Consider the following 25,588-nt stretch of genomic DNA (forward strand, 5'->3'; position numbering starts at 1 on the left):
CTTTTATCCTCAGGTAGGAAGGAAAGCGGATGAGGAGCGAGCGGCTGTATTCTATGAGCTCTGCGAATGGTTAGACTCTGAACTCGAGCACGGGGTGATGACACTTGACCAAGTCCACAGAAAGCTGCAGCAGTTTGATCAGTCACCAGATCAGAGCCTCGCATATTCGAAGAATTGGCTAAAGAAGAAGCTCCAAGAGAAATACCATGACACACTGTATTTCGCGTCACAGGAGAGGAGGGCAGATGTGCTCTGTTTGAAAGATAAGACCAGCAACATTCTGCGAGAGCATCATGTTAATGTTCAGTTAGGAGATGAGAAGACTCAGATCATAAAGACTGCACTAAAGTTCATTTGCAACGACCTCGCCACTATTGATCTACACCCAAAGTTATATCCCACTGCACACAGTATGACCGATATCCCTACTCAGCTGGCACTTGTTCCTGAGAGCCTTCAGATGTTCTTGAGATCGATAGTGAAGACAGACAAAAGAGTAGCCATTTGGGGACAGAACTTCATAAAGGCCTATCGGCCTCGGTCAGGGGTATTGCCATACCAGATAGGGCTTGCCATACAACTGGACCATATATTTGGGTCAAAGTGGATGCTCAACAAGTTACACCGGTTGGGGTACACTGAGTCTTACGCAGAGACACAAAGTTACAAATACTGCTTCCTCAATGACACGAATGGAGTTGGCATCTCTGATGCTTCTGGCGCTCTTGGTACCATTATTGAAGAAACTGATGATCAGATAGATGATGAAGGTAGAGGTCGACATTGCACTTGAGGATGTATCAGTTGCAGTGACAGCCGGTGAAAGTGAAATACAGAGTGACGATCAGGTGGTCTCCATGGAGGTTGGGGATACAAGCTCAATCTGTGCAATCACTCAATTTGTTGGAGACAATATAGATTTGAACATTGCTTCTATTTACGGGAACACTCCCTTTCATTCAATGGGTTTGATTAAAGTCACCTCTCCGGCGCCACCTTCTGCAGATGATCGAACGACAGCAGGTGTCAACAGGGTGAAGTTGAAGGCACTCGACAAGGCTAAGATCCTGAAGGCAGCTGAAGTGAAGATTCTTCCATTCACAAACAGGAAACAGACAGGGATAAACGCCATCACGTTTCTTCCTATCGCTGAGCTCTCCTCCTCCGTGACACAAGACAAGCCACTCCTCTCTCCGGGAGACACGCTCTGGGCAGCAGGGTGGGTGATCAAAGCCCAAGATCCCGAGTTCCAGCACTCCAACTGGAATGGCTGGATGAAGAGAATCCATGCAGATAATGCCAAGCAGAGCACGCAGGTCGACTTCCTCCCGGTCATCGAAGGTGACCCTAATGACCACAGGACCATCTTCACCACTCTCAAAGAGTGCATGCGGCTCTCCGGGGACAAAGTCGCCATAGTGACCTTCGATCTCCCAATCTGGCTCAAGGCTGTGGATATCATAAAGCAGGCGAATCTACCCATCATTCCAAGGTGAGGGCACTGTGTGTGTGCGTGTGGGGGTGGGGGGGGGGGGGGGGGGGAGGTGCATAGTTAGGTTAGGTAATGTTAGGTACGGTTAGGTTAGGTTATGTAAGGTTTAATCAGTTTTGGTGTAATCAACTGTTGGTTTAAAAGTATTTTGGTGTAAAGTACTTTAGGTGTTAAAATTTTAAGTTTAAACACCCCGACTCCTGTGTGGGCACAGAATCGAGCATTACTAAACTGAGAATTAGCCATCATATGTTTTTGCAGGTCTGAATATTGAATGAATTCTGTAATTATAACTATTTATTTCTATTTTCTCTTCTCTCTCCTCAGGTTGGGTGGGTTTCATCTGCTAAAGTCATACCTCGGGTCCTTGGGTAATATCATGGCTGATTCTGGGCTCCTAGAGTTGCTCCAGCTGATCTATCCAGGGAGTACGACGGCCGACCACATCCTGAATGGAGGGTGTTTTGACAAGGCGATCCGCGCTCACCTCCTGATATATGCATCCATCTGTCAGCACGTCATGAAACACGCCTTCACTGAGGAGGAGCTTAGTGAAATGAGGACCTTCATGAAGATGGTAGCTGATGGGAAGATGGGTGCCAGACACACAGCGCCAATGGTTGCAGTGTTTGAACAGAAGTTTGAAGAAACTTTCAAAAGACTCGCCGAGGGAGGAAGAACGCCTGCACTCTGGGTGCAGTATTACTACATGGTCGATGTCATCAAGATCTTCATTAAAACTGAACGACTTGCAGACCACGACGGGCACCTGTCCTGCATTGTTACCAGGATGCTGGACACCTTTTCAGCTGCGGGGCATCATCAATACGCCAAGGGCGCACGGCTGTATTGTCAGCTGATGAAGCAACTCGAAACTTCGCCTAGATACAAGGAGACCTTCGAAAGTTTCACTGCTCACGGGAATCACGTTGTCCGTTACTCTTGCCATGATTGGTCTGGCACCTGGTGTGACATCTGTATCGAGCAGAAACGGATGAAGGGGGCCAAGTCAGAAGGTGGTTTGAGCAGAGGGAGGATGAGGAATAGTGATTCTGGCCACAAGTGCTGGGTACAAACCCTCAACCACTTCTCCGATGTCAACCAGCGCATGGAGGAAGGTGCCAAGAAACATGGTCCACTCCACAAAGACCTTGCCAAAACTCGGATGAAGCGAGACGCTGAAGCGATTGGACTTGCCCTGAAGTGGTTGGAGGAGAACAATCCCTTCGACCACGATCGAGACAAGCATTTGCTTGTATCCTTCTCAACAGGATTCACGAGCACTGCAGATGACACAGTCAATGCTGAGAGAGCGGCTGAAGTAGGGAGGGAGATGCAGATAAAGCTGGACGGAAAGTCAGTGACATCGACCATGCAGGTGAAGTTCAAGGTACAGGCCCTGTCATCGCTCAGAAAGATTCCCAACGTCAATGAGAAGAAGATTCACCTAAACTCACTCAAGTTGTTCAACCGACTGATAATTTTCGCCCAACGGCATATGACAGTCGAGACAAGCTTAAAGTATGAGCTGACTCCCTTCCCCTTGTCCTTGTTCAGCAACAAAGATCAGAAAATGAACAAGGCGAACAAGGCAGGCTTTTCCAAGACTAGCCTGAAGGAGTTGAACGATCCGCTTGACCTCACTGACCAAGCCTGCTCGTCTGGTGGTTGATGGCGGATGGCTTCTCTACATGGTGAAGTGGGAACAAGGTCAGACTTGGCAGGAGATTGCCGACAGTTACCTGAGCTACGTGCAGTGTCTCGGCCGTCGGTCTCAGAAGATCACTGTTGTCTTCGATGGCTATAACAGCTCGCCAAAAGATCACGACCACATCCGGCGTACCAAGAACTCCTGCTGTGATCTACAGATTCGACCGGATATGATACATTTGACACCAAAGGCAAAGTTCATGGACAGCACTCATAACAAGAGTGAGCTCATCCATCTCCTCTCTTCAACATTCCGGAAATGTCAGATCACTGTGGAGCAGTGTGACAATGATGCTGACACTTCGATTGTGAGAGCGGCGCTGGCTGCTGCTACAGATGACTCTGTTGAGGTCAGTAAAATTTTGTGTAGGTATTTTACTTACATCAACTACGATTACTTTTGATTTGTTTCTGTGTTGATAAAACAAAACAAAAAAACCTTGACATTGGCACATATAAAACTAATTAACTGAGTTAAATTTTAAAAAAGAAGAGGCAATGTTATTTTTTTTTTTTAATTTGGCAAATGCAAATGTTGTGCTGCACTGGGCATCAGTAAACACATGATCGTCATTTTTGTAACGTCAATTGTATTTTGATGTGCCACATTGTTATGAAAGTGCATTTATCCTCAGAAAAGAAGAGTAGCATAGTTAAATAACTTTTCAATTGTTAAGTTCACCGTGTTTGCAAAATTCAAGACGCTTTGCTCATATCTTATTCTATTTTCAGGTGCGGGTGGAAGACGCGGACGTGCTGATAATGCTGGTACACCATAGCTCAAGCACCAACCATCCACTTTTCTTAACCACATCGAAGGGCTCTTACGATGTCAGGAGGATCCGAGAAGCTCTCTCTGAAAGACAGAGGCGGTACCTGCTCTTTACTCACGCCTTCACCGGTTGTGATACGGTTTCTGCAATCGGGGGCCACGGGAAAACGCCTCTATTTGACAGGTTTTGTGCAGGGGACATTGATGAACATATGGACATCTTCCTTGAGGTACAGGCTACTAAGGACGTGGTGATCGGGGCTGGTATTGCGATTTTCCAGCACATTTACCATGAACCAGGTACTACTTTGGGTGCAATTCGATACAACATGTTCTCGCGGAAGGCGGCGGCCAGGCTGATCAAACCAGAGACTCTACCTCCAACAGAGGGTGCAGCTGCACAGCATTCTCTCCGTGCCTATCTCCAAACCCGGGAATTGATGCTGCTGCAGAGCATGTCTTTGGACCCCAGTGACTATGGATGGACGGTAGGGGTTCGTGGTTATGAGCCAGTTCCAACAGTAGACCCCATGGCTCCTGAGGAGCTGCTCCGGTTCACGACCTGCAATTGTGCTGGAGATTGCAGCAACCGGCGGTGCAACTGCAAGAAGAATGGTGTCAAGTGTATCTCAGCATGTGGAGGTTGTACAGGCATTACATGTATGAACTGTATCCCTGATGATGTAGAGTCTGGAGAAGACTCAGACCTCGACTCCTGAGGTATTTGACATTGTGGAGCAGTATCGATTTAAACCCTTACACGAAAGCGGACGAACCGATGGTAAACCGATTCCGGATTCCCAGTAACGGTTATTACAATTTATGTTACAATAAGGGAAAACAATAAAGGTCAGTGACCTTTCATAGTTTCAATTTCATAAATACCAGAATGTTTTACTTATAATACATTAAGGCTGCATATCTTGGGCAGTTTGCTGGAAACTTTCAGAAAAATGAAACGAAGGGGTATCTACCTAGAAGACGAATTGTAGACCAGAAAAGTTAATTTTTACCCAAAAAATGACAAAAAATTATTCTTTTTGATCAAAATTGTGTAAACTTTTTAACATATTGATTTGTTTTAGGTATCACCACGTCAGATATGTTCTTAGCTTTAAAATGAGCCTACTTTGAATAATTTTGATGCTTCCTGTCGGATACTGTGACCCAGAATGTAAATATAAGAAAAATTTGATCTTAAAAAAGGTAATTGACCCCTGTTGACCCCTGTCACGGGTTCCCCTAGGGGACTTGAATTTAAACTTTTTGAAATGTGTTAGTGGACACCCTTACAAACACATTGGTGAAGAAATTTCTTGGTAAGGAATTTGTTCCCAGATTTCCCAGATTTCTGATAATATTCCCTGACTATTCATTGGAACACCTGAACTCCTCACCACATACAAGGCTTTCATCCGCAGCTCAATGGAATACTGCTCTCCCCTCTGGGCTGGTGCTCCTGCCTCACACCTAGCTCGTCTTCACGCTGTTGAAACCAAAACGTTCAGAATAATTGGAATCTCCCACGATGAAGCTAACTCCAAGGGCCTTTCACTCACTCACCGCAGGCAGGTTGGTGGTCTTTCCGTCTTCTACCGACTCCTTTCTGGCTTTGCCCCCCCAGCTCTCTCTGGGCTCTGTCCCCCAAATATTCCTACATGTCGCACAAGATCTGCCTGCAACCCTCTTATGGTTAAACTGCCAAAATCTAGGCTCTCTGCTTACCTTCACTCTTTCATTCCCCTTTTCTCCCGCCTCTGGAACAAACTCCCTCGCTCTCTTCAATCCCACTCCTCCCTCCAGGTCTTTAAAACAGCTGTTCACCACCATCTCTTATCTTCCCCCATCCAAAACCTTGATCTTTTCTACCCCCACTAATTTCACCCCAATTCCACTTTTTTGAAATACCAACTTCTGTCCTGGAAGTCCTTGGTGTCCTTGTGTTTTATACCTCTCCCCGCCCCCCCCCCCTTCCACACCTCCTCCCCCCAAGCCCTCTCCCTCCCACACATCTCCCTGCTCTCAAATGTTGTGTTTGTGTGCTTCCCCTTCTCTCCACATCTTGTCTTCCGCTCCCTCTTTTTATATATTTTGTTTGTCTGTTTGATTTGTTTGTGAAATAAATGTTAGCTCTCTCACGAGCCTCGATTCTGTATACAAAAAAAAAAAAAAAAAGAGTCAGAGATCATTGATGAAGACCAGAAAAAGCACAGCGCCCAGAGCACTGCCTTGGGGAACTCCAGCCTGAACAGGAAGAGGAGATGAGAGACACCCATTCAGGGCCACACGTTGACTACGACTGGAGAGGAAGTCCGCCAGCCATGCGTGGAGATTTCCATGGATACCAAAAGAGGAGAGTTTGGTGAGCAGAGCGGGGTGCCAGACCGTATCGAAGGCACGTGATATGTCAAGGGAGACAGCTCTAATTTCCTGTTTGGCATTTATAAAAAAAAAGAAGATATATATGTCATTTATAAAAATAGGCTGAGCAGGTCAGCGAGATGTTAACGGATATCTTCAATAGCTCACTGGAGTCAAGACAGGTACTGGAGGATTGGAGAGTCGAAAATGTAACTACGTTAGTTAAGAAATGATCCAGAGAAGAATTGGGGAACTATCAACCTGTTTGTTTGACTTCAGTTGTGGGGAAGGTGTTGAAGACATTAAATCGGGACCAGATGAGGAACAACTTAAATAAATACAAACTAATCAATGGCAGTCAGTATGGGTTTACCAAAGGTATGTCTTCTCTAACAAATATTTTAGAGTTGTCTGAAGCAGTTTCTGATTGGGTGGGTGAGGGAATGGCAGTGGACATAGTTTTTCTAAACTTTCAGAAAGTACCACATTGGAGGTTATTCGCTAAGTTGTGATCTTGTGGATTGGCTGATTGGGTAATTAGCTAGATTGGTAACTTGATTCGAGATAGGAAGCAAAGAGTGGCTGTGAGTGGGAGAATGCAAGTCGTGGGGTATCAGAGAGAGTGTTATTATTCATAATTTAGAGCTTGCGCGGGGCGGAGGATCAGAGTTCATGGGAGGTGGAGTTCCTGGGAGCAAACGTCATAGCTTGCCCGCAGCAGCACGTTCCAATTGGTGCACTCGCCAAGCACCACCTCCTTCCGCTGTCCATCATCCCTTGCTGGAGATTTTCCATGCACAACGTTTTCCTCTTTCCTAAAGGGTTTTCTTGTCTTTCCCGCCTAGCGCGTTCAAAAAAAACAGAGGGTTCGTGCTCCTTGCCCCTTCTGGACTGTGGTTGGGTGAGGTGCGATGGTTATTAATGTGGTTGCGACGGTGCATGAAGGACAGTCAAAGCACAGTTATGAATCGTGAGTTGGATTCGTTATAGAGGTGAATAATGTATAAATGTGCTTGGAAAGATGGAGAAACGGAAATGGAACTGTGTCTAAATGGTGCCTGGAAAGAGGGAGTAATTGGTTTTGGTTCTTTGGGAGTAATTGGTTCTGTGTGGTGCGTGCAGTGGTAACCACCATATATGGTTCATGAATAGAGGGTTATTGAAAGAGGAGCAGGAGGAAGATGGAGGAGGATGAAGAAGAAGACCTAAAATCGTCAATCTTTTTGTATATTTACCCTTGCCAGAAGAGAGGGTATTGCCTTTGAGTCCGTTTGTTTGTCTGTTTGTTTGTCCTCACAGAATAAATATGATTTTCTCTGCAACCGTTGGTCCGATTGATAGGAAATTTTCACCATAGGTGCAACTCCACCTGTAGAATTTTAAAATAATTATGACGTCATTGGTCATGTAGTACTGGCGCCATCTTGGAAAACCGAAAAACTTTGCACCTCTATATCTCTAAAAGCGATGCATATAAAAAATTGAGAAATGGCTCATTGTGAAGAACTCTCCATGGGGAATAAAATATGTTAATGATGATGTCATAAGTGCCTCCATTATGACATCATAATATGACAAATACAAAACTTCATTCGATCAAGATGAAATTTGTTGAGCATCATCTCGGGATGAATTGGTGGAGAAAAAAATAATTAATGATGACATCATCGGTCATGTGGTTCGGCCGCCATATTTATTTTAACACAAAATCCTTAAAAACCACCGAAAACACGTCCTGGCAAGGGTCTGCAATCTCTGATTGCTCTTTCTTGTTTTAGCTGTTTTCGACATTTTTAGCATATGGAAGAAGAAAAAGCGTGAATACAATGCGGACGCGGACGGGCTTTGCATTTTCAGATGCTTTATAGTATTATGTTTCATTTTCTCTTCCAACTCTATTCTTGTCTTGCCTTCTAATTATGTGCCTCAATCCACCCCTAATCAGATGAACATGCTCAATATCTACTCATCCTTGTTTACCCACTTAAATCCAGATGAATAACGTGTCTTATCCTTCATCCCTATTTTCTTTTATATGCACAACTATCATCCAAAATTGATTATTTCTTTACACTTCCGGGTTTTTATATTCTTCGTACATCCATCATGCACCCCAACCTTTGTTATTAATCTCTTCCCTAAGCCCCCACATCTTTATGAAAAATAAAAAAAAGATTTCTGAAAGACACACCTGGGCAAAGTTGACAAAGAAGAGTTGTTCATGACTGAGGGTCAACCCAGGTAGGGTTTGCTCAGGGCTGTGGTGGCTTAGCCAGCTCTTATAGGCCTGTGGTGACATTTGGAAGCATCATGAATAGTTGTGCATTTGCTGTTCATTGCCAAATCATTAACCTAATGTAATTCCTAATCGGTTTGATGGAATTTTGTTTCATGTACATATTGTAACGTGACCGGGTCTTGGGGGGAACATGATAGTGTTAGGTGCATTTACCCCAGAATCCGAGCGATCTGATGGGCCTAAGTTGAGCCAGGAGGGGTGAATGGTCACGTGACCCTAGTCCACACCCCAAATCCCAATGGATCTTTTCTATCTAGTGGGATCTCCTGCCAGACAACAAACAAGATGGCTGCCTCACCACTACGTATAATATAATAATAATAATAATAATAATAATGCAAAACCAGAGTGCTTCAAGAAACACGATTATTTAATGAAATACTACATATACAGAAGGTATGAAACGTATGGAGCCTCGGCATGTGACCATATTTATCGTGCACACTTATCCATGACACTAACTTCTCACCTACCCAATGAATCTACCAAGTTTTGCCAAATCCCATCCACAACTTTTTAAGATATATTGTTATTTATCCTTTCTGGCCATATCTCTATATATCCTAATGGTGACGAATTACTTTAAAAAAATACTCGTATACAAATCCAGATCCATAACCAGATCCATTTCTTCACCAAAATGTAACAAAGTTGTCCTTTATACACACTCAACTTGTCCACCAAGTTTCATCCCAATCCCTCCAAAACTGTTTGAGATAGACAGACAGAGAGATGGGGTGAAAACATAACCTCAGGGTAACAAGGAGAAAAAGACATAAAAACGTCATAGCCCCCGTGGTTTTAGTAATTTTGCTGCACTGAGTTGAAGGCCGTCTGTTGGCCATATTTGGTCAGATTACTAAAACAAAACCGTCTGCATCTGCATATTCACATGTATTATCTTTTTGCCAAGTTTGAACAAGATCGGTAAATGCATATCCGAGAAATGGTTGAAGACGTGCTCATTATCAGGTTTTTTTTACAACTAAAATGGCCGCTGGTCGGCCATCTTTGATCGCATCGCGAAACAAAATGATGGGCATATGTATACCATCATCATGCACTATATTTGTGCCATGTAATAACAAAATCTGTCCAAACATCTCCGATATATGGTTATGGACGGATGGACGGATGGACGGAGGGCGGACGAGACCAAATCCATAAACCCCCATTTCAGACTAAGTCCATAGGGGCAAATAATGCATATCCAGAGTGCTTCATGCAAAACGATTCTTATTCAAAAATACTGTACATTTTGTATTTTACTATTTATAAAATGTCATGCTTTGCATCCTTATATGAAAAATACAGCACTATACAGTAAAAAAGTAAACATCTTAATAACCATCTCAGTAATTATGTATTTTTTGTGGTATCAGCCATATATTGTCATTGGGAGGCCCTGATTGTTTGTGAAATGCATGCGATGCCAATATGAGCTTGACAGCAAATCAGAGACGAACAAAGGAATGTGGCTGCCTTCATACAAATCAATTAGAAATTAATCGATGTTTTAAATTGCTGAATAGTTCTTTTCTTCATGTAAACCAATTTTTGTTTTGATAATGATCATATCTGGATACTTTTAGTTAATAAAAATAGATGTATTTGCTTTAGTTTAACGAAAATCCTGTTTTCTCCAAGACATGCTCAACGACTCTGATTTTAATCGCCCAAGCATGATCTCATCTGTATATTAAAGTAACCGGATTTCTCCGTGTGTCCGTCCCTCTGTCTGTCACGCTGCGTTATCGAGTCTAGCTCTAGGCTAGGCCTCTGTGGAGGTACATGCACGTAATCCCAGCGTCCAACAGTCTAACACTCAATGGTCCTGTCGCTTCACTGATGGCAGTTGAACAACATAACCCATATATCTGACGGTCGTAGGTGATGGGCTGAATTCCAGATGCTAGGCGTCAGGATGATGGATTTAGTAAGACTAGTGGGGTCACCCGTGGGAATCCCACGGGCATAGAGGTGTATCGTTGCGATCGGTGCAGCCGTTTTTGTGTACCCGGGACAAAAACGTTATGTGGGAGTCCAAACCTGAAAATGCTGGAGACCAAAGCTGAAATTGCAAAAACAACATAGCCTATTTTACTCCAGGGAGTCCCAGGATTACCCACCCAAAACTTCGTTGCGATTGGTTCAGCCGTTTTTTCGGTACCTGGGAACGGACGGACGGATGGACATTTGGTGAATTATAGTAAGATGGCCGTGTGGTAAGACGGTGGTACGTCTGGGACATCATTACGTATAGCGCTAGGCTCGGCCTTTATGGCGGTGTATTATTCATGACTCGATGAGAATTGCATTTTGCAACATGAAAAAGAAAACGACGTAATGTTTATTGCCAGGGAACGCAAACCAAATTTATAGTGTTTTTTTTGCAAATACGTGTGCGCATTACTAAAATCAACGCTGGGTTGTTAGCAGTGAACAAAATGTTTCTGGAATAAAAATTATTGGCAAATGTTGACCGTCAATGAACTGTACTACTGTACTATAACATGTATAAGTTATGTTGTGCAAATATGGTCAGCGAAGCGATGGGTTCAATGACAGTCAAATAGAAAGCAAAATGGATCGCTGCTTCACAAACATACATTATATCTAAATATATAAGAGCCTTGTGTATTTATTTCTCTGTCACAGAGGAAGTGACCCCACATTCACAGAAGTGACGCCGCATTCGTCACTGAAAGGTAGCACACGCAATATCGGTGTTAGCACCGTTTACCGCCATTCACCATTTTGTTTTCACTCAGGAAAGGTGAATTTATGCCGTCCAAAACTTTTACGACACGCCTCTGAATTTGTGTTAATTACATGACCCTTCTGGTTGTTTTCACAACTATTTCACAACTTTCAAAAATGATGCGATAGGTGTGACGTTAGTAATTTTTATTTGCAGTAAAAATATATGTGGGGGAGTAATTTTACCCAGTTATTTTAAATTCCGTTATCACCTTCATCATAAATATATTTATAAATACAGTACATCATACTTTTCCTTATGAAACAAAAGTAAATCCACAAGTCTGTGAGTTGTATTATTTTACAACTGTGCTGTGATGTTTTTGATAGGGGTAGGATGGGTGTGGGTTACTCCTGGCCCTGTCATTTTTGATGAACTTTACACTCGTGGGTAAATAAAAAGTTACAGAGCCCACAAAGTGAATTTAGCCTTTTACGGAATCAGCTGATCACCTTATTGTAAGAAATACAACTGCTAGACAAATCTACGGGATGCGATGCAATATACACACCGTGAAAGCTTGCCTTATGCCTCCATTGTCTGCAATGTTCTCTCCAAGAGTGTTAATACCGCAGAGCTGGGGATGTAAACATGAAAGAAAATCGAACAGGGTGATTGATGTGATTTATCGATTTCGTACACAATATATATATATATTGCTTGATAGACTTTGCTTCATGTATTTGCTGCACGAAATTATAGCAAAACCTTTGCCTCGTCTGTATTGTCTGATGTCCGAATATGACCTTGCAGAAACTCGCAAAATGTAAAATTCGCAAAATGTAAAATCGCAAAATGTAAAATTCAGGAAATTCCTTTTTTGTGCTCTCGGCAACTGCATAAACAAACGTCAAAATACTCTCGTGGGAAACAATTTAGATGCTGGAGACATTTTAAAAATCGTTCTACAGCAACTTGGCACATATTTGTTAAGGAAGAGGCAGCTGCTCCTCATTACAAGTTTAAGGGAGAGATGCACTGTCTGAACCCCCACCAGAGGATGTTCCATTGATGCAAGAACCACAAGACAGATGGGGAAGAAAGTGATGTAATGGTCTGAATTAAGGAGCACGTTGGGGGGAAATGGGGCATAACTGTGGCGAGGTGGTGACTTGTGCTTGACTGGTTTGGCAGCAGAAAGGCAAATACCATGGCATGGTGACAGACTTGGGGAGAGCATGGCTTGGAAGATGCTGGTTGGATGGTGGAGAGGGGTTGAGGTGCACCAGAGCTTGATCCATTGGACAGGAGCTGGGTTCAATCACCTGGATCTATATTACTTGAGTGATGTCGATAATACCAACAGGCATTTTAAGGCCATTTTCTCTGCAAGAGTGGGGGTTAGCCTTGCGGTCCACATGACAATCTTCTCCATTTTGCCCTAATATATTATATATAGTTTTAGTTTATATAGTTTTAGTCCCTAATATATAGTTTTAGGATGTCGATAATACACCCCAGACAATTTTAGGCACAACAAACGGTGCTTCCCCTATGTCAGAGCTCAAGTAGCACAGCGAGGGATGTGTGCGGTGAGCAATGTCTGATCTCTGCATCGCACCAGATATTTAAAATTGACCAATTTATAAACCTCTTTGTACATTCCAGTTTGAGCCGATATGGCAAAGAGTTCATGAACTAAAAGGAGATCGTAATTCCATTATTGATGTGAGCTCGTCGATCTGTTTATTTTGTATTTAATGTTCATATTTCCCTGTTGGATCGTTTCTGGTGTTGGCTTAACGGTTAGGGTGCCGGCTTGGGATCCTAGGATCCTGGGTTTGAATCCCGGGCGATCGCTGAATTAACGCCAGGGGGGTTGACTCAGCCTGTCATCCTTCTGAGGTCGGCAAATTGAGTACCAGTTCACTGGTAATACCCTGTGTGTCGCAAGAGGTGACGAACAGGGTAGGCGGCAGGAAGGGCATTTGGCCATAAAACACTGCTTCAAAAATGGGACAATGGTGCCCCAAAAAGGCCAACCCCTGCTCTGCGGGGAAAAATGGCCTCTCAAGGTGGTTCTTTTTTTATTTTTTTTGTTCATATTTCCCTGTTCAGAGAGAAAAGCAATGTAAGATTCTAGGTCTGTTTGATCATCATATTAGAGTGAAGGAGTTTTTACTAGTATCAAAGCACATATAAAAATGATGGGTTGGAGTTATTTTATTCAAAATATTCCAGGACCCTAGAAGATATGATGTGTAGTAGCAAGAAAAAGCATTGTTTTAAAACACTACATGTACAAATGGGACCCTATTTTATTCATCTTCTGGGAGTTTCATTTCAACGGTGCAGCCTCCTTAGTGTGCCTCCTTCTTATTTATTCGACATCATATGGATGTAAATGAACACTCGTTTTACTCTGTGCGAGTTGCACATCATGTGCAGCGAATTTCATCTCCCTGTGCCTTGTATTTATTCTTATTTACAAAAAAATATGTTTCTGTATACCGCCCTAGAGGCTCGGTTTGCAAGTTGCCATCTACAATTCCAATAAAATAGACGTAATTACTCTTTTTTGGGGTCTTTTGGGTCCTTGGGGTTTTAGGTCCTCGGGGTCTTCTGTGTCTTTTATGTCCTCGGGGACTTTTGAGTTCTCTGGGTGTTTTAGGTCCTCTGGGTATTTTGGGTCTTTTAGATCCTCTGGGTCTTCAATGTCCTTGGGATATTTTGGGTCATCGGGTATTTTGGGACCTCGGGCTCCTCAGGGTCTTTTGTGTTCTCTTGATGTTTTGAGTCCTCAGGATATTTTGGGTATTTTTGGCCCTTGGGGTATTTTAGGTATTTAGGATCCTCAGGGTAATTTGGGCCTTCAGGGTCTTTTGGGGTTGTTTTTTTATTACTATTATTTTTCTTGTATGTCAAGTCGAGACTCGTGTTCGAGCTAATTCTCTGGTTTTTTTTGGGGTCTTCAGGGTCCCCGGGGTCTTTTAGGTACTTGAGGTATTTTAGGTCCTCTGGGTCTTTTGGGTCCTCGGGGATTTTTGAGCCATCGGGGTCTTATGGGACTTTTGGGTCATTTGACCATAGTGAACACACAGTCATGTTAAAGGGCTGGTGTTTAAAACCATACTCGTATCATCCTTATGGAGGGGGACAAACATCAGACATCTGTACAAATACTGTTTTATATTGTAGATTGGAGTGAAGAATTTATAATCTGCACGCTAGCTTGTGTAACCACACAATTCATGATAGTTATAAAAGTAAAATCGAATTACAGTATTTTTAAACAAGTAACTAATTGTTAAAGAAATTAGTTTTGTTACCTCCGCCACTGAAGGTGGACGGAGGTTATGTTTTCGTCCTTGTTTGTTTGTCTGTCTGTCTATGTGGGCAGGATATCTCAAAAAAGTTATGGACGGATTCGGATGAAACTTGGTGGACAGGTTGGATGTGTGACAAGAACAAGCCGATTAGATTTTGGTTCAGGTCTGAATCCAGATCCGGCCTATCAGTGGATACAAAAGGTGAACTATTCAGTCTGGTGGAGGTATGCGCTCTATCGAGTGCCGTTCCAGTTTTGTAATTGTGCTCGTTTTGTTTCCTTTCATCGATCCGAGTCCATATTGAGTGGTTGAACATCTGTAACGTAGATTAATTGTTATGAATGGCTTATCGATCAGCTATTCCTTGTAATTGGATCACAGCGAGAGAATCTTTTGGAGTATCGGGACACATCATTCCTTCGGAGATACGTTACTCACAGGTTTAGGAACTGGAACTTTCCCAGTGTGATAAATGTTCAAAATTAACTTACAGAAATCTTATGATCTGAAAATTCATTACATTCTGTCCCCCTGCAAGATCCCAGGTGAAGTTCCCATACTGGTCGATGATGCATTGAGAGTTTTCTTTGAAGTTATTTGCAGATGAATTGGACCACCAGTCCACCATATTGCCATCCTTGTCGTAGTGACGACCTGCGTGAAAGCAAAACATGGCAGTTGTCTCCGAAAACCGGTGGTTACATCCCATATAACGTAAGGCAAGTGAGCACAGAGATGGAAATTGAAATCACGATGTCTTGAGATGGCTTCTGCAGCAACAACTTTGGAAAAGAAACTGAAAATGATAAACCAAACAGTAAAGAATTGAGGCCTAGAGTGAAAACAAAGGAGCTTACCATTGTCATCAAAACCGTGAGTAATTTCATGTCCAATGACCATTCCGATGGCCCCAAAATTAAGAGACATGGGCTGCCCAACTGAGAAGTAGGGAGGTTGCAGAATTCCCGCTGGAAACACTGTTGGAATAAGATATGAATAACAAGTGGATTCTCAATTTGAAAAAAAGCACTTTGCATTTATGAAGGCTTTAATCAACAAATGTGTTCATCTGTACTCATTTCTGAATGTACGAGGGAGATTGCATTTTTTTTTATTGGTAAAAAAAGTTGTAAAAAGACCGTAGAAAAGCAATACAGCACCAGTCATCAGCCCGTCCCCTGCGGAGCGAGATACGGGGTTTTGCAATTGCTTCTGTGTGTCGGTTTGTCTGTCTGGGCGTAACTTAATTTTTACCATTTGAGCTTTTGTCATCAAATTTTCATCTTAGCTTTATTATGAGAATATGGAGAGGGCAAAGTAATAATTTGGTAAAAAGGTCAAGTGTCAGTGTCACCTAAAATCATAAATTTTCATCCAATTGACCTTAAATTTTAAGAAAATGCATATTGTGCCACTAAATTGGTTCACCAATCAAAAGCTACAAGCCAATAGTTTATTTATTTATTTATTTTTACATCAAAAGGTCAAGGTTGCATTATATCGTCAATTTTCATTTTATTGACCTGAAATTTAAAGAATTTGCATATTGGGCCACCAAGTTGGTTCACCAATCAAAAGCTATAAGCCAATTGTTTATTTATTTTTACATCAAAAGGTCAAAGGTCAAGGTTGCATTAAATCATCAATTTTCATCCAATTGACCTAAAATTTTAAGAATTTGCATATTGGGCCACTAAATTGGTGCACCAATCAAAAGCTACGGGCCAATTGTTTATTTATTAATTTTTACATCAAAAGGTCAAAGGTCAAGATTGCATTAAATCATCAATTTTCATCTGATTGACCTGACATTTGAGCAGGTTTGCATATTGGGTCACTGAAGCATATTGCTGTTGAGGTCAAAATGTCAACATCACCTAAAATCGTCAATTTGTATTTTTTTTTTCTTGCCTGGGTTGTCTTATTGACGTCAATCTTTTCTATTACTATTATTTTTGCTGTTTTTGTTATGTTTAGCATACAGAAGAAGACGTCTGAATACAACGCGGGCACGGACAGGTTTGCATTTTCAGATGCTTTTTGGTTATTATTATTGTTATTATTGTTATTGTTATTGTTTATCTCAGGTCACGGAGGGATCTCTCAACAAACTCACCTATTTCATTGTGGTTGGGCGAGTAGAAAGCGTTTAGGACTGCTGCACCTGTAAACCACCTACATGATCGAACAAGAAAAAGAAAAAAACAGGAAAAAAAATCTACCTGAATGAAAATCACCTAAATGTATAAATAAAAATGAATCATTGAGAAAATAACTCTTTACAAATGGCTGATGCTGCTCGGCTATCAAAATAATTAATATTTCCCAATATTGTATGGAGGCAAATCAATCTCCTCTACGATTAAAACAATGTGACATCACTGTGTTTTGTCCAATTGTGGAGAAACCACTGATCTCGAGGCTAACTGGATACGAGGGGAAGCTCATTTTTTTGACGCTATTTGTCCGCCATCTTTGTTCTCCCATGAGTTCCTGCACACTGGATCGCTGGACGCTAACACCTGGTTTACCGATTAAATGTGATTCCACTTCTCCTTTGATTTCACAGTCATGGTTTTTACAACTGTAAGCAGCACACCAAGGCATTTCATAAACACTATAACGATGCTTTTTTCAACCCGGGATGGACTAAAATCTTGTCAGAATGAAGAAAAGTCTGTGCTGTGGGAGAAGGAATATGGCAGATGGAGGGCTTCCGGTGGCTGCAGGATCGTCCGACCAATTAACGTTTGGCACCCTATCCAGTTAGTATATAAATCAGTGGGATAAACCTAACTTGTACCGAAGTCTTTACAGAGCATTGGTGCGGCTGATGCAGTTTCTTGGCAAGGGTTACACTGAGTGGTTTGCCATTGCCTTCCCAGCGTTGTTTACACAAGCTCTATAATTTTAAATGCTGAACGTCGAGCAAGGAAGCAGCATGTACCATTTTTAACGTCTTTGACCTATAACTATAACACGTGTTACGGATTTGTCACTTCCGTTGTTGTGGTTTTCATCCACTGTAAGCATTGTTGGTTCCATGTACTATTATTGTTGTCGTTTAAGGGAAATAGAGGTTACTATTTTCAAAAGGTAAAAAGTTAATGTTTTAAATGAAACTGGAACCGGACGACGACGAAGAGGAAGAGGAGGAAGAGAAGGCGGAGCGAGTGAGTCGGACAAGAAGCCGAGCTGCTTCAAGGTCCTGAGCGAACGTTGGCGAACGAAGGTCACGTGTGAACTTTGGGTTTCCTGGGAAAGGGATTCCTGCGACAGAGTTGTTATCGCTGTGACAGATAAACCTGCGTGACAGGTTTTGCGGTTGATTCCGACGAGAATCATCGGAGTGCCGTTACGCCACGAGAACGGGCCGTTGGCCATTTTGACTCGCGCGCTTTGCGCATCGCTCAAGGTTTTTCACTTCGCTTCAACCATTCTCACCGCATCCAGACGTTAATTTGGTGTGTGTGTGTAACGTGGCTTTTGAGTGGGAAATCTGCGGTTCGCCGATTGAGAGCCGTCAAACGTCTATACCTGAAGGTGTGATTTCCCCGTCGCTTCTCGAGGACACCTTCGCCCATCTTTGGCAGTGTAACTGCCAACCCAACGGGATTCTGGTCTCGGTACGACATCGTACGGACGATCACTGGAGTGGATCGGCTTTGGCGTGAAGCCGGAATCAACTATTAGTCCAGCGGATAGGTGAATAATCGTGCATTTTATGATTAAAGCATGAAACTTGGTACACTAATACTAGACATTATGGGGAACATTTTAAAGATTGGAGGCATTCTGGATCTGTCCTGTGTCACCCGGGGCGGCCATTTTAAAAATGGCCGCTAGTCAGAATCATTATTTAGCTAGAATAAATTTATGTTACATCAGAAAATATCAAATTGTTATTTTAATATCATCTGCACACTAAAGTATCACCAAGGATTATATATGATAACATAAATATTCATTTTTGATTGTTTTGGGGACCTCTATGTGTTACTTTAAGGGCATTTGGAGGGGCAAAATGCAAAATTCCAGGAATAAAGTAACACAAACTGGTTTCGATAAACTAGTTTATTTGTACAAAGTGTTATTTTCCTTTCATTTAGGAAAACACCAGAAAATTAAACTGTAGTAGTACAAAAGTTTTTTGGTGTGCATGAGATAGAACAATAACGTCCAAGAACACTCATGTTTCAATGTCAACCGTTCTCTTGTCACCCTTCTCGCTCACAACCACTGCACTTGCAGAGTAATGTACAGGGTAGATTTTCTTCCGCACATTTACATCTTCCTCTGCAGCCTTTAATACAGCCTTAAGCAGAGCCATCTTGATGTGCAGACCACCCAACATTACCAGAAATGAGCCTTTGCCATATGTTTCTGGCCATATCCACTGAATGTTTTTGGCAAGTTTGAACAATGGCTGATCACACGCTATGACTGGAATTTGTCCCGGATTGAGTATGGCTACAGCTTTTTTCACCACCTCCAATGAATGTCTTATCATTGCTATTGACTTTGAGTCGTCAGGGAATAGAGGGAGAAGAGCACTGACTGCTGTGGGGCCATTATCAGTGGTCTCTGATGATTCTATTCTTGTAGCGTGATATGCACCCCATGACACATGTATATCCTTATCTGCATTTCCATCATCAACAACGTTGCTAATATGATCACACCACCTTTGCTCTTCTGCCACTGCTGCAGTCATTAGACTGCAGTCTGATTGCATGAAGCCACATACTTCTGGAACTGGCGGCCCATTCTTCAGTGCAGAGACAGCAGGTACCAGTGTGTAGCTTTCTGGTAGTTTTCAGACCTTCTTGCCAGATTTTGTTAAATGTATGCGCATTTGCTCAGTCCCACAATTTTCAGTGTCAGGGTGCTGAAACAAGGAGATGCCCGTTCCATGGAAAGATCCATGCGCACTTGTTGCTGTCGGGTCATGGTCAATGTTGTCGACTGCTGATGTTGTGAATACTCCAATTTGGAGTGCAGGTGGGCACACTGTTCCAATACTTTCAAAGTGGCTAATGGCAGAGTTTCCTAGATCTGCAGACATGCCTAGCACACGGTCGTATGAAACTGACAATCCAAGCCTATAAAGTGTATCAACTAGATCTCGAGATCTTGTCCTTGAGTGGATCAATGATCCGAGAAATAGTGGAAGTGGTGTCTCACGCTGTTCAGTATGTCTTGTTTCCAATGATGGTTGTTGTCGTCGACGCACACAGCTGTTATATGTCATCAATTGTGATACAGACAAAGCTGGCTGTGACAAGTAGTTTTCTTGGTTTTGGATATCTGTCCCATACATGATCATTGTGACCAGCATCAGCAGTGAGTGAGGCACAGAATTTTCTTGACAATCCTCTTTGAATGAACCACCGAATGGTAAGCATTTCGTTCTTAACATGTCTCTACGAACAATGTTTGCAGCACGAGAGATGAACACTGCTTCACTGTCACCGTCGAGCTGGCACGAACTTCTTAGCGATTTACCAATATTTGCATTGGCGACAAGAAGCACATCGCGACCTTCATTGTGCGCTTCTAACTCAGGAAAGTAGCTTAGAACTTTATTTTTGAATCGTGTAGAGTGAACTACAGAGGAGCCCTCTCCCAGCTGGTTAACTCTATCAGTATATAGTTTTTTCAATACAGATAGTTTGAAAACAGGGGCAATGTTGTCATCCTCAAGAGCAGTTTGCATGTATGAAATAAGTTCAGCAAATGCAGTGTTATGAGCAATATTTGTGTTGCATTCGTCATGTGATGTTGTTGGTCTATCTCGATCTCTGTTTTTCAATGACACTAAGCATTGGCTGTGGTACTCAGCCTCTGTAGCGATTAAGTCTCCTTCACTGAGCTTTGCCAACAGACGCTCATCTTGTAGATTAATTGCACACTGTCGCACTCGAGTGTCAAGGCCAAACGTTGAGGCTCTATGGAGAGGTAGGGCATCAGATGCGGGCTTCTCACAGATGAAACAATGGCGAACAGCATCACCAGTCCTGGAGACCTTTTGACGTTTGAATTTTTCCTTTTCACCAGAAGAGGAACTCTTGTCCGTTACACATATCTTCCGCTTAGCTGCACGTTTGAGTTCATTTTGGTTGAATTTAAGTCTGCATGTTTTATGAAATTTTGCTTTCCTATTTGAAAAAGTTTTCTCCAGTCCATTACCATCGTCCATTCGAGCCAACTTAAGCTTTGGTGGCAAGCAACCGAGTTCGTTGAATGCTGATAAAGTTTGAACAATAGACGTATACCCAGCTCCTTGGAACCTTTCTGCAAAGTCTGCTGGGCACGTGAGTTTCTCACTGGTGCTTTCCTGGCAGACGAGACACTTATTCCAGTCCATCGGTGTATCGTCCTCATTCACAGACATGGTGATATCACTGCTAGCTTGAACTAGTTTGAAGACTTTCTTCATGATGATGAGCAGTAGATTAGATTAACACTCACAACAATCTGAAACAGACAGAAGCAATGATTATTAGAAACACAACCACACCAATTCAATAAATTATAGAAAATTATATTTCTTAAATATTGCAAGAATTCTGGATCTGATCTGCAAAAAAAACACCTTAATTAATCTACTTAATTATTTAAAACATGTTTTACTTATAACATATAATGATTAATAACAAATATAACAACTTATATCTAATAATGACTACTAACAATTTCTACTTCTAAACTTATAACTAATAATATAATATGATCCTTATCTTTAAAAAAAAGAAGTGATATTAAGGAATTTGTTCATTTTCTTTAATATTTTGACCATAAAAATACCTATATTGGTCCATATATCCATTAAATATATATTCTTAGGACATATTTATAATTCTTGTGTTTGAGTAAGTTACTATATATATAGCATGAACATATATATTTTATGTTAATAGAGGTATTTTTGTCATTCACTTATCGGCAAAATCTCCTCGATGGCAGCCATTTTGGAAAATGGCCGCTACGGTGGACACAGGACAGATACAGAATGCCTCCAATCTTTAAAATGATCCCCATGATGTCTAGTATGAGTCTGCCAAGTTTCATGCTTTAATCATAAAGTGCACAATTTGTTCATTTTTTAGCACCTATCCGCTGGACTATATGGCTTGAAGCCGGGAATAGAGACATTGGGAATGTTCTTCTTTTCGCTCACCTGGAGCACGGTGAGTTATATTGTACAAACCTGATGGTACATAGGAAATATATATTGGTTGTACAATTGATTACTATTGTTGTTGTACTGTTTTCTTGTGTGATCTTAATACAATACTTGCTTGTTGGTAACAATTGGTGTGGTTTCACCATTGATCTTTGACATACAGAATAACACATTTTTCTGCCGTGACTCCTCTCGGGACTCGGAGGTACACCGTGATCGGGGTTTGGGGAGGAGCACGTAACAGAAATCATGACCTATAACCTGTAAAACATGACCTGTAACCTGTAAAAACATGACCTGTAACCTGTAAAAACATGACCTGTAACCTGTAAAAACATTACCGATAACCTGTAAAAACTTGTTTGTTCAAGCTCTATAATTTTAAATGCTGAACGTCGAGCAAGGAAGCAGCACGTACCATTTTTAACGTCTTTGGTATGACTCGACTCGGACAGGGACTGAACCACCGACCTCCTAGACCCAGAGAGGATGCTCTAACAATTACACCATCGAGGCTGGTCGATTGTGTACAAGAGATGGAAATATCAAACAATAATTCTCAGTTTTTGAAATCCATCTTGTTTCACTATAAATAACTTGGTTCATGTCATGTATCATTATATCATAAATAGATTTGAGTCACATTGTAGGTCTCGTTATGGCAACCAGACTATTTTTTCTCTCTTGGGCCTGTTGGAAGCCTACAATCCGATTTGTCATGGAATAACCTCAAAAGTTATTCTCCATAAAAGTAATTGTTCAGTTTATTTTACAGCTGCACTCTTCCCAAAAGGGCTGAAACATTTTTTTAAACTCACCTGCACTTTAGTCCAGTGAGCATATGTGATCGAGCAGTGTCTGAAGGTAAGTCAGTGAGTGAGTGAGTGAGTGAGTGAGTGAGTGAGTGAGTGAGTCCGTAAACACTTCAGTCATTATCGCTTGGACCAAAGACACGATTTTGATGAAACTTGGCCACAAGCTTCATAGCTGATGCCTAAACAAGGTGGATTGACCACATCAAAATCTGCTGTCATTAATGGGTTGAAATCAGACCGAAACCACTTAAAATAATTCCTGCCCTATCCCACATGGGGCGTTGCAAAAAACCTGTAAAAACATGACCTATAACCTGTAAAAACATGACTTGTAACCTGTAAAAACATGACCTGTAACCTGTAAAAACATGACCTGTAACCTGTAAAAACATGACCTGTAACCTGTAAAAACATGACCTGTAACCTGTAAAAACATGACCTGTAACCTGTAAAAACATGACCTGTAACCTGTAAAAACATGACCTGTAACCTGTAAAAACATGACCTGTAACCTGTAAAAACATGACCTATAACCTGTAAAAACATGACCTGTAACCTGTAAAAACATGACCGATAACCTGTGAAAACATGACCGGTAACCTGTAAACACATGACCTATAACCTGTAAAAACATGACCTGTAACCTGTAAAAACATGACCTATAACCTGTAAAAACATGACCTGTAACCTGTAAAAACATGACCTGTAACCTGTAAAAACATGACCTGTAACCTGTAAAAACGACCTATAACCTGTAAAAACATGACCGATAACCTGTAAATACGTAACCGGTAACCTGTAAACATGACCTGTAACCTGTAAAAACATGACCTATAACCTGTAAAAAATGACCGGTAACCTGTAAAAACATGACCTGTAACCTGCAAAAACTTGACCTATAACCTGTAAAAACATGACTGGTAACCTGTAAAAACATGATCTGTAACCTGTAAAAACATGACCTATAACCCGTAAAAACATGACTTGTAACTTGTAAAAACACGAGCTGTAGCCTGCAAAACATGACCTGTAACCTGTAAAAACATAACCTGTAACCTGGAAAAACATAACCTGTAACCTGTAAACATGATCTGTAACCTGTAAAAATGCGAGCTGTAACCTGTAAAAACATGACCTGTAACCTGTAAAAACACGAGTTTTAACGTGTAAAAACATGACATGTAATCTGTAAAAACATAACCTGTAAACATGTATTGCTGTGATCAGCATCAAGAGGGCTTCCATTCAACCAATCACGTGACTAGATTCTTCGAATGAACAAAATTTCATTTTATGACGTCATTGACTGTTGCTCCTGATGTCGGTGAGCTTCAGGAACCGAGGTCCTATTTTTATTTTCATTGTAAATTGCACCGTCTCAGAATCATACAATATCAACGCATCTGTCATAGACAAAGCAGGTTTTATGTAACTTACGCGTCTTTGTCAACTTTTTCACGCAATTTCTTCAGAACTTTCCACCTGTTGCATGTCATGCTTGCGAGGACGTTCTCAAAGTACATGTTTTTGACATAGGACACCTGTAAAACATTAGACATGTTTTTGGAGTTTTTATTTTTATTATTTTATATCTTTTACTTCCAGATATTTTAATTAATTGTTATACATACACATGGCAAAAATACTGTAAACTAGCTCATTGTATGGTGAAAGATGCAGTAACCTAGTGACAACATTGCATATCGAGTTGTACTATTAAATAAATATTATATTACAAACCAGTAGTTCTGTTATCGTTTCACTTCAATTTAAAGAGATAACTAGAACGGTCGGTAGGGGGCATACCTCTACCAGGCTGAACAGTTTATGTTTTGTATCCCACTGATCTGGATCTGGAATTGGACCTGAACCAATAATCTAATCAGCTTCTTCTTGTCACCGAACCAACTCATCCACCAAGTTTAGTTGTAAGTCGTCCATAACTTTTTGAAATATCATGTTATATATATTGTTTTTGGCCCAATCTCTAAATGGTGAAGAATCACTTAAATCCAGTATCCGGATCCAGATCCGAATCTTCACAAAAAAAATTGAATCAATTCGTCCTTGACAGACACCCAACTTGTCCACCAAGTTTTGGCTGAACCAGTCCATAAGATCACCTAGATCACCAATCAGATCACCCAGAGCAGAGGACAAACATAACTGTAATCAGCTCCTTCCTCACACCTAGCTCGGCTTCACGCTGTTGAAACCGAAGCTTTCAGAATCATTGGAATCTCCTGCGATGAAGTTAACTCCGAGGGCCTTTCACTCACTCACCACAGGCAGGTTGGTGGTCTTTCTGTCTTCTACCGACTCCTCTCCGGCCTTGCTCCCCCAGCTCTATCTGTGCTCTGTCCCCCAAATATTCCTACAGGACGCAGAAGATCTGCCAGTAACCCTCTTATGGTTAAACTGCCAAAATCAAGACTCCCTGCTCACCTTCACTCCTTCATTCCTCTATTCTCCCGCCTCTGGAACAAACTCCTTCACTTTCTTCAATCCCACTCCTCCCTCCAGGTCTTTAAAACAGCTGTTCACCACCATCTCTTATCTTGCCCCATCCAAAACTTTGATCTTTTCTACCCCCGTTAATTCACCCCAGATCCACTTTTTTGAAATACCAACTTCTTTCCTGGAAGTCCTTGCAGTGTCCATGTGTTTTTTTTTAACCTCTCCCACACCCCACCCCCTCCAACGCCTCCTCCCCCCAAGCCCTCTCCCTCCCACAGATCTCCCGATGTCCCTGCTCTCCATCTTGTTCTCCTGCTCCTTTTATCATATATTTTATGTTGTATGTGTCAGTTTGTCTTTTTGTGATCAACGTTAGCTCTTACACGAGCCTCTATCTTGTATACGAAAAAAAAAGAAAAAAGTTTTTGCGATATTCTGCTCACAGACAGACAGATGAAAAATCACT

General features: G+C 41.7%; 1 protein-coding gene across 4 annotated transcripts in view; it reads right to left on the reverse strand.

The window, feature by feature from the left end:
- Positions 1-25,588, reverse strand: part of LOC137430407 (membrane metallo-endopeptidase-like 1) — a 159,941-nt gene that overhangs the window by 18,188 nt on the left and 116,165 nt on the right. For 2 of the 4 annotated variants that reach the window (XM_078780661.1, XM_068121266.2), the window contains exons 17-22: positions 24,103-24,206; positions 16,781-16,839; positions 15,522-15,641; positions 15,185-15,318; positions 11,907-11,972; positions 8,527-8,622 (exon numbers count right to left, since the gene is read on the reverse strand). In XM_078780661.1, the coding sequence (XP_078636787.1) occupies positions 8,527-8,622; positions 11,907-11,972; positions 15,185-15,318; positions 15,522-15,641; positions 16,781-16,839; positions 24,103-24,206 (579 nt within the window). Of the gene's footprint in view, positions 1-8,526; positions 8,623-8,787; positions 8,901-11,906; positions 11,973-12,560; positions 12,722-15,184; positions 15,319-15,521; positions 15,642-16,780; positions 16,840-24,102; positions 24,207-25,588 lie in introns of those variants that run through there. The other 2 variants (XR_010985050.2, XM_068121267.2) reach the window with 2 other exon arrangements.

The sequence above is a fragment of the Myxine glutinosa genome, chromosome 6, assembly GCF_964187855.1.
Source record: "Myxine glutinosa chromosome 6, kmMyxGlut1.1, whole genome shotgun sequence".
In the NCBI taxonomy this organism is placed as follows: domain Eukaryota; kingdom Metazoa; phylum Chordata; class Myxini; order Myxiniformes; family Myxinidae; genus Myxine; species Myxine glutinosa.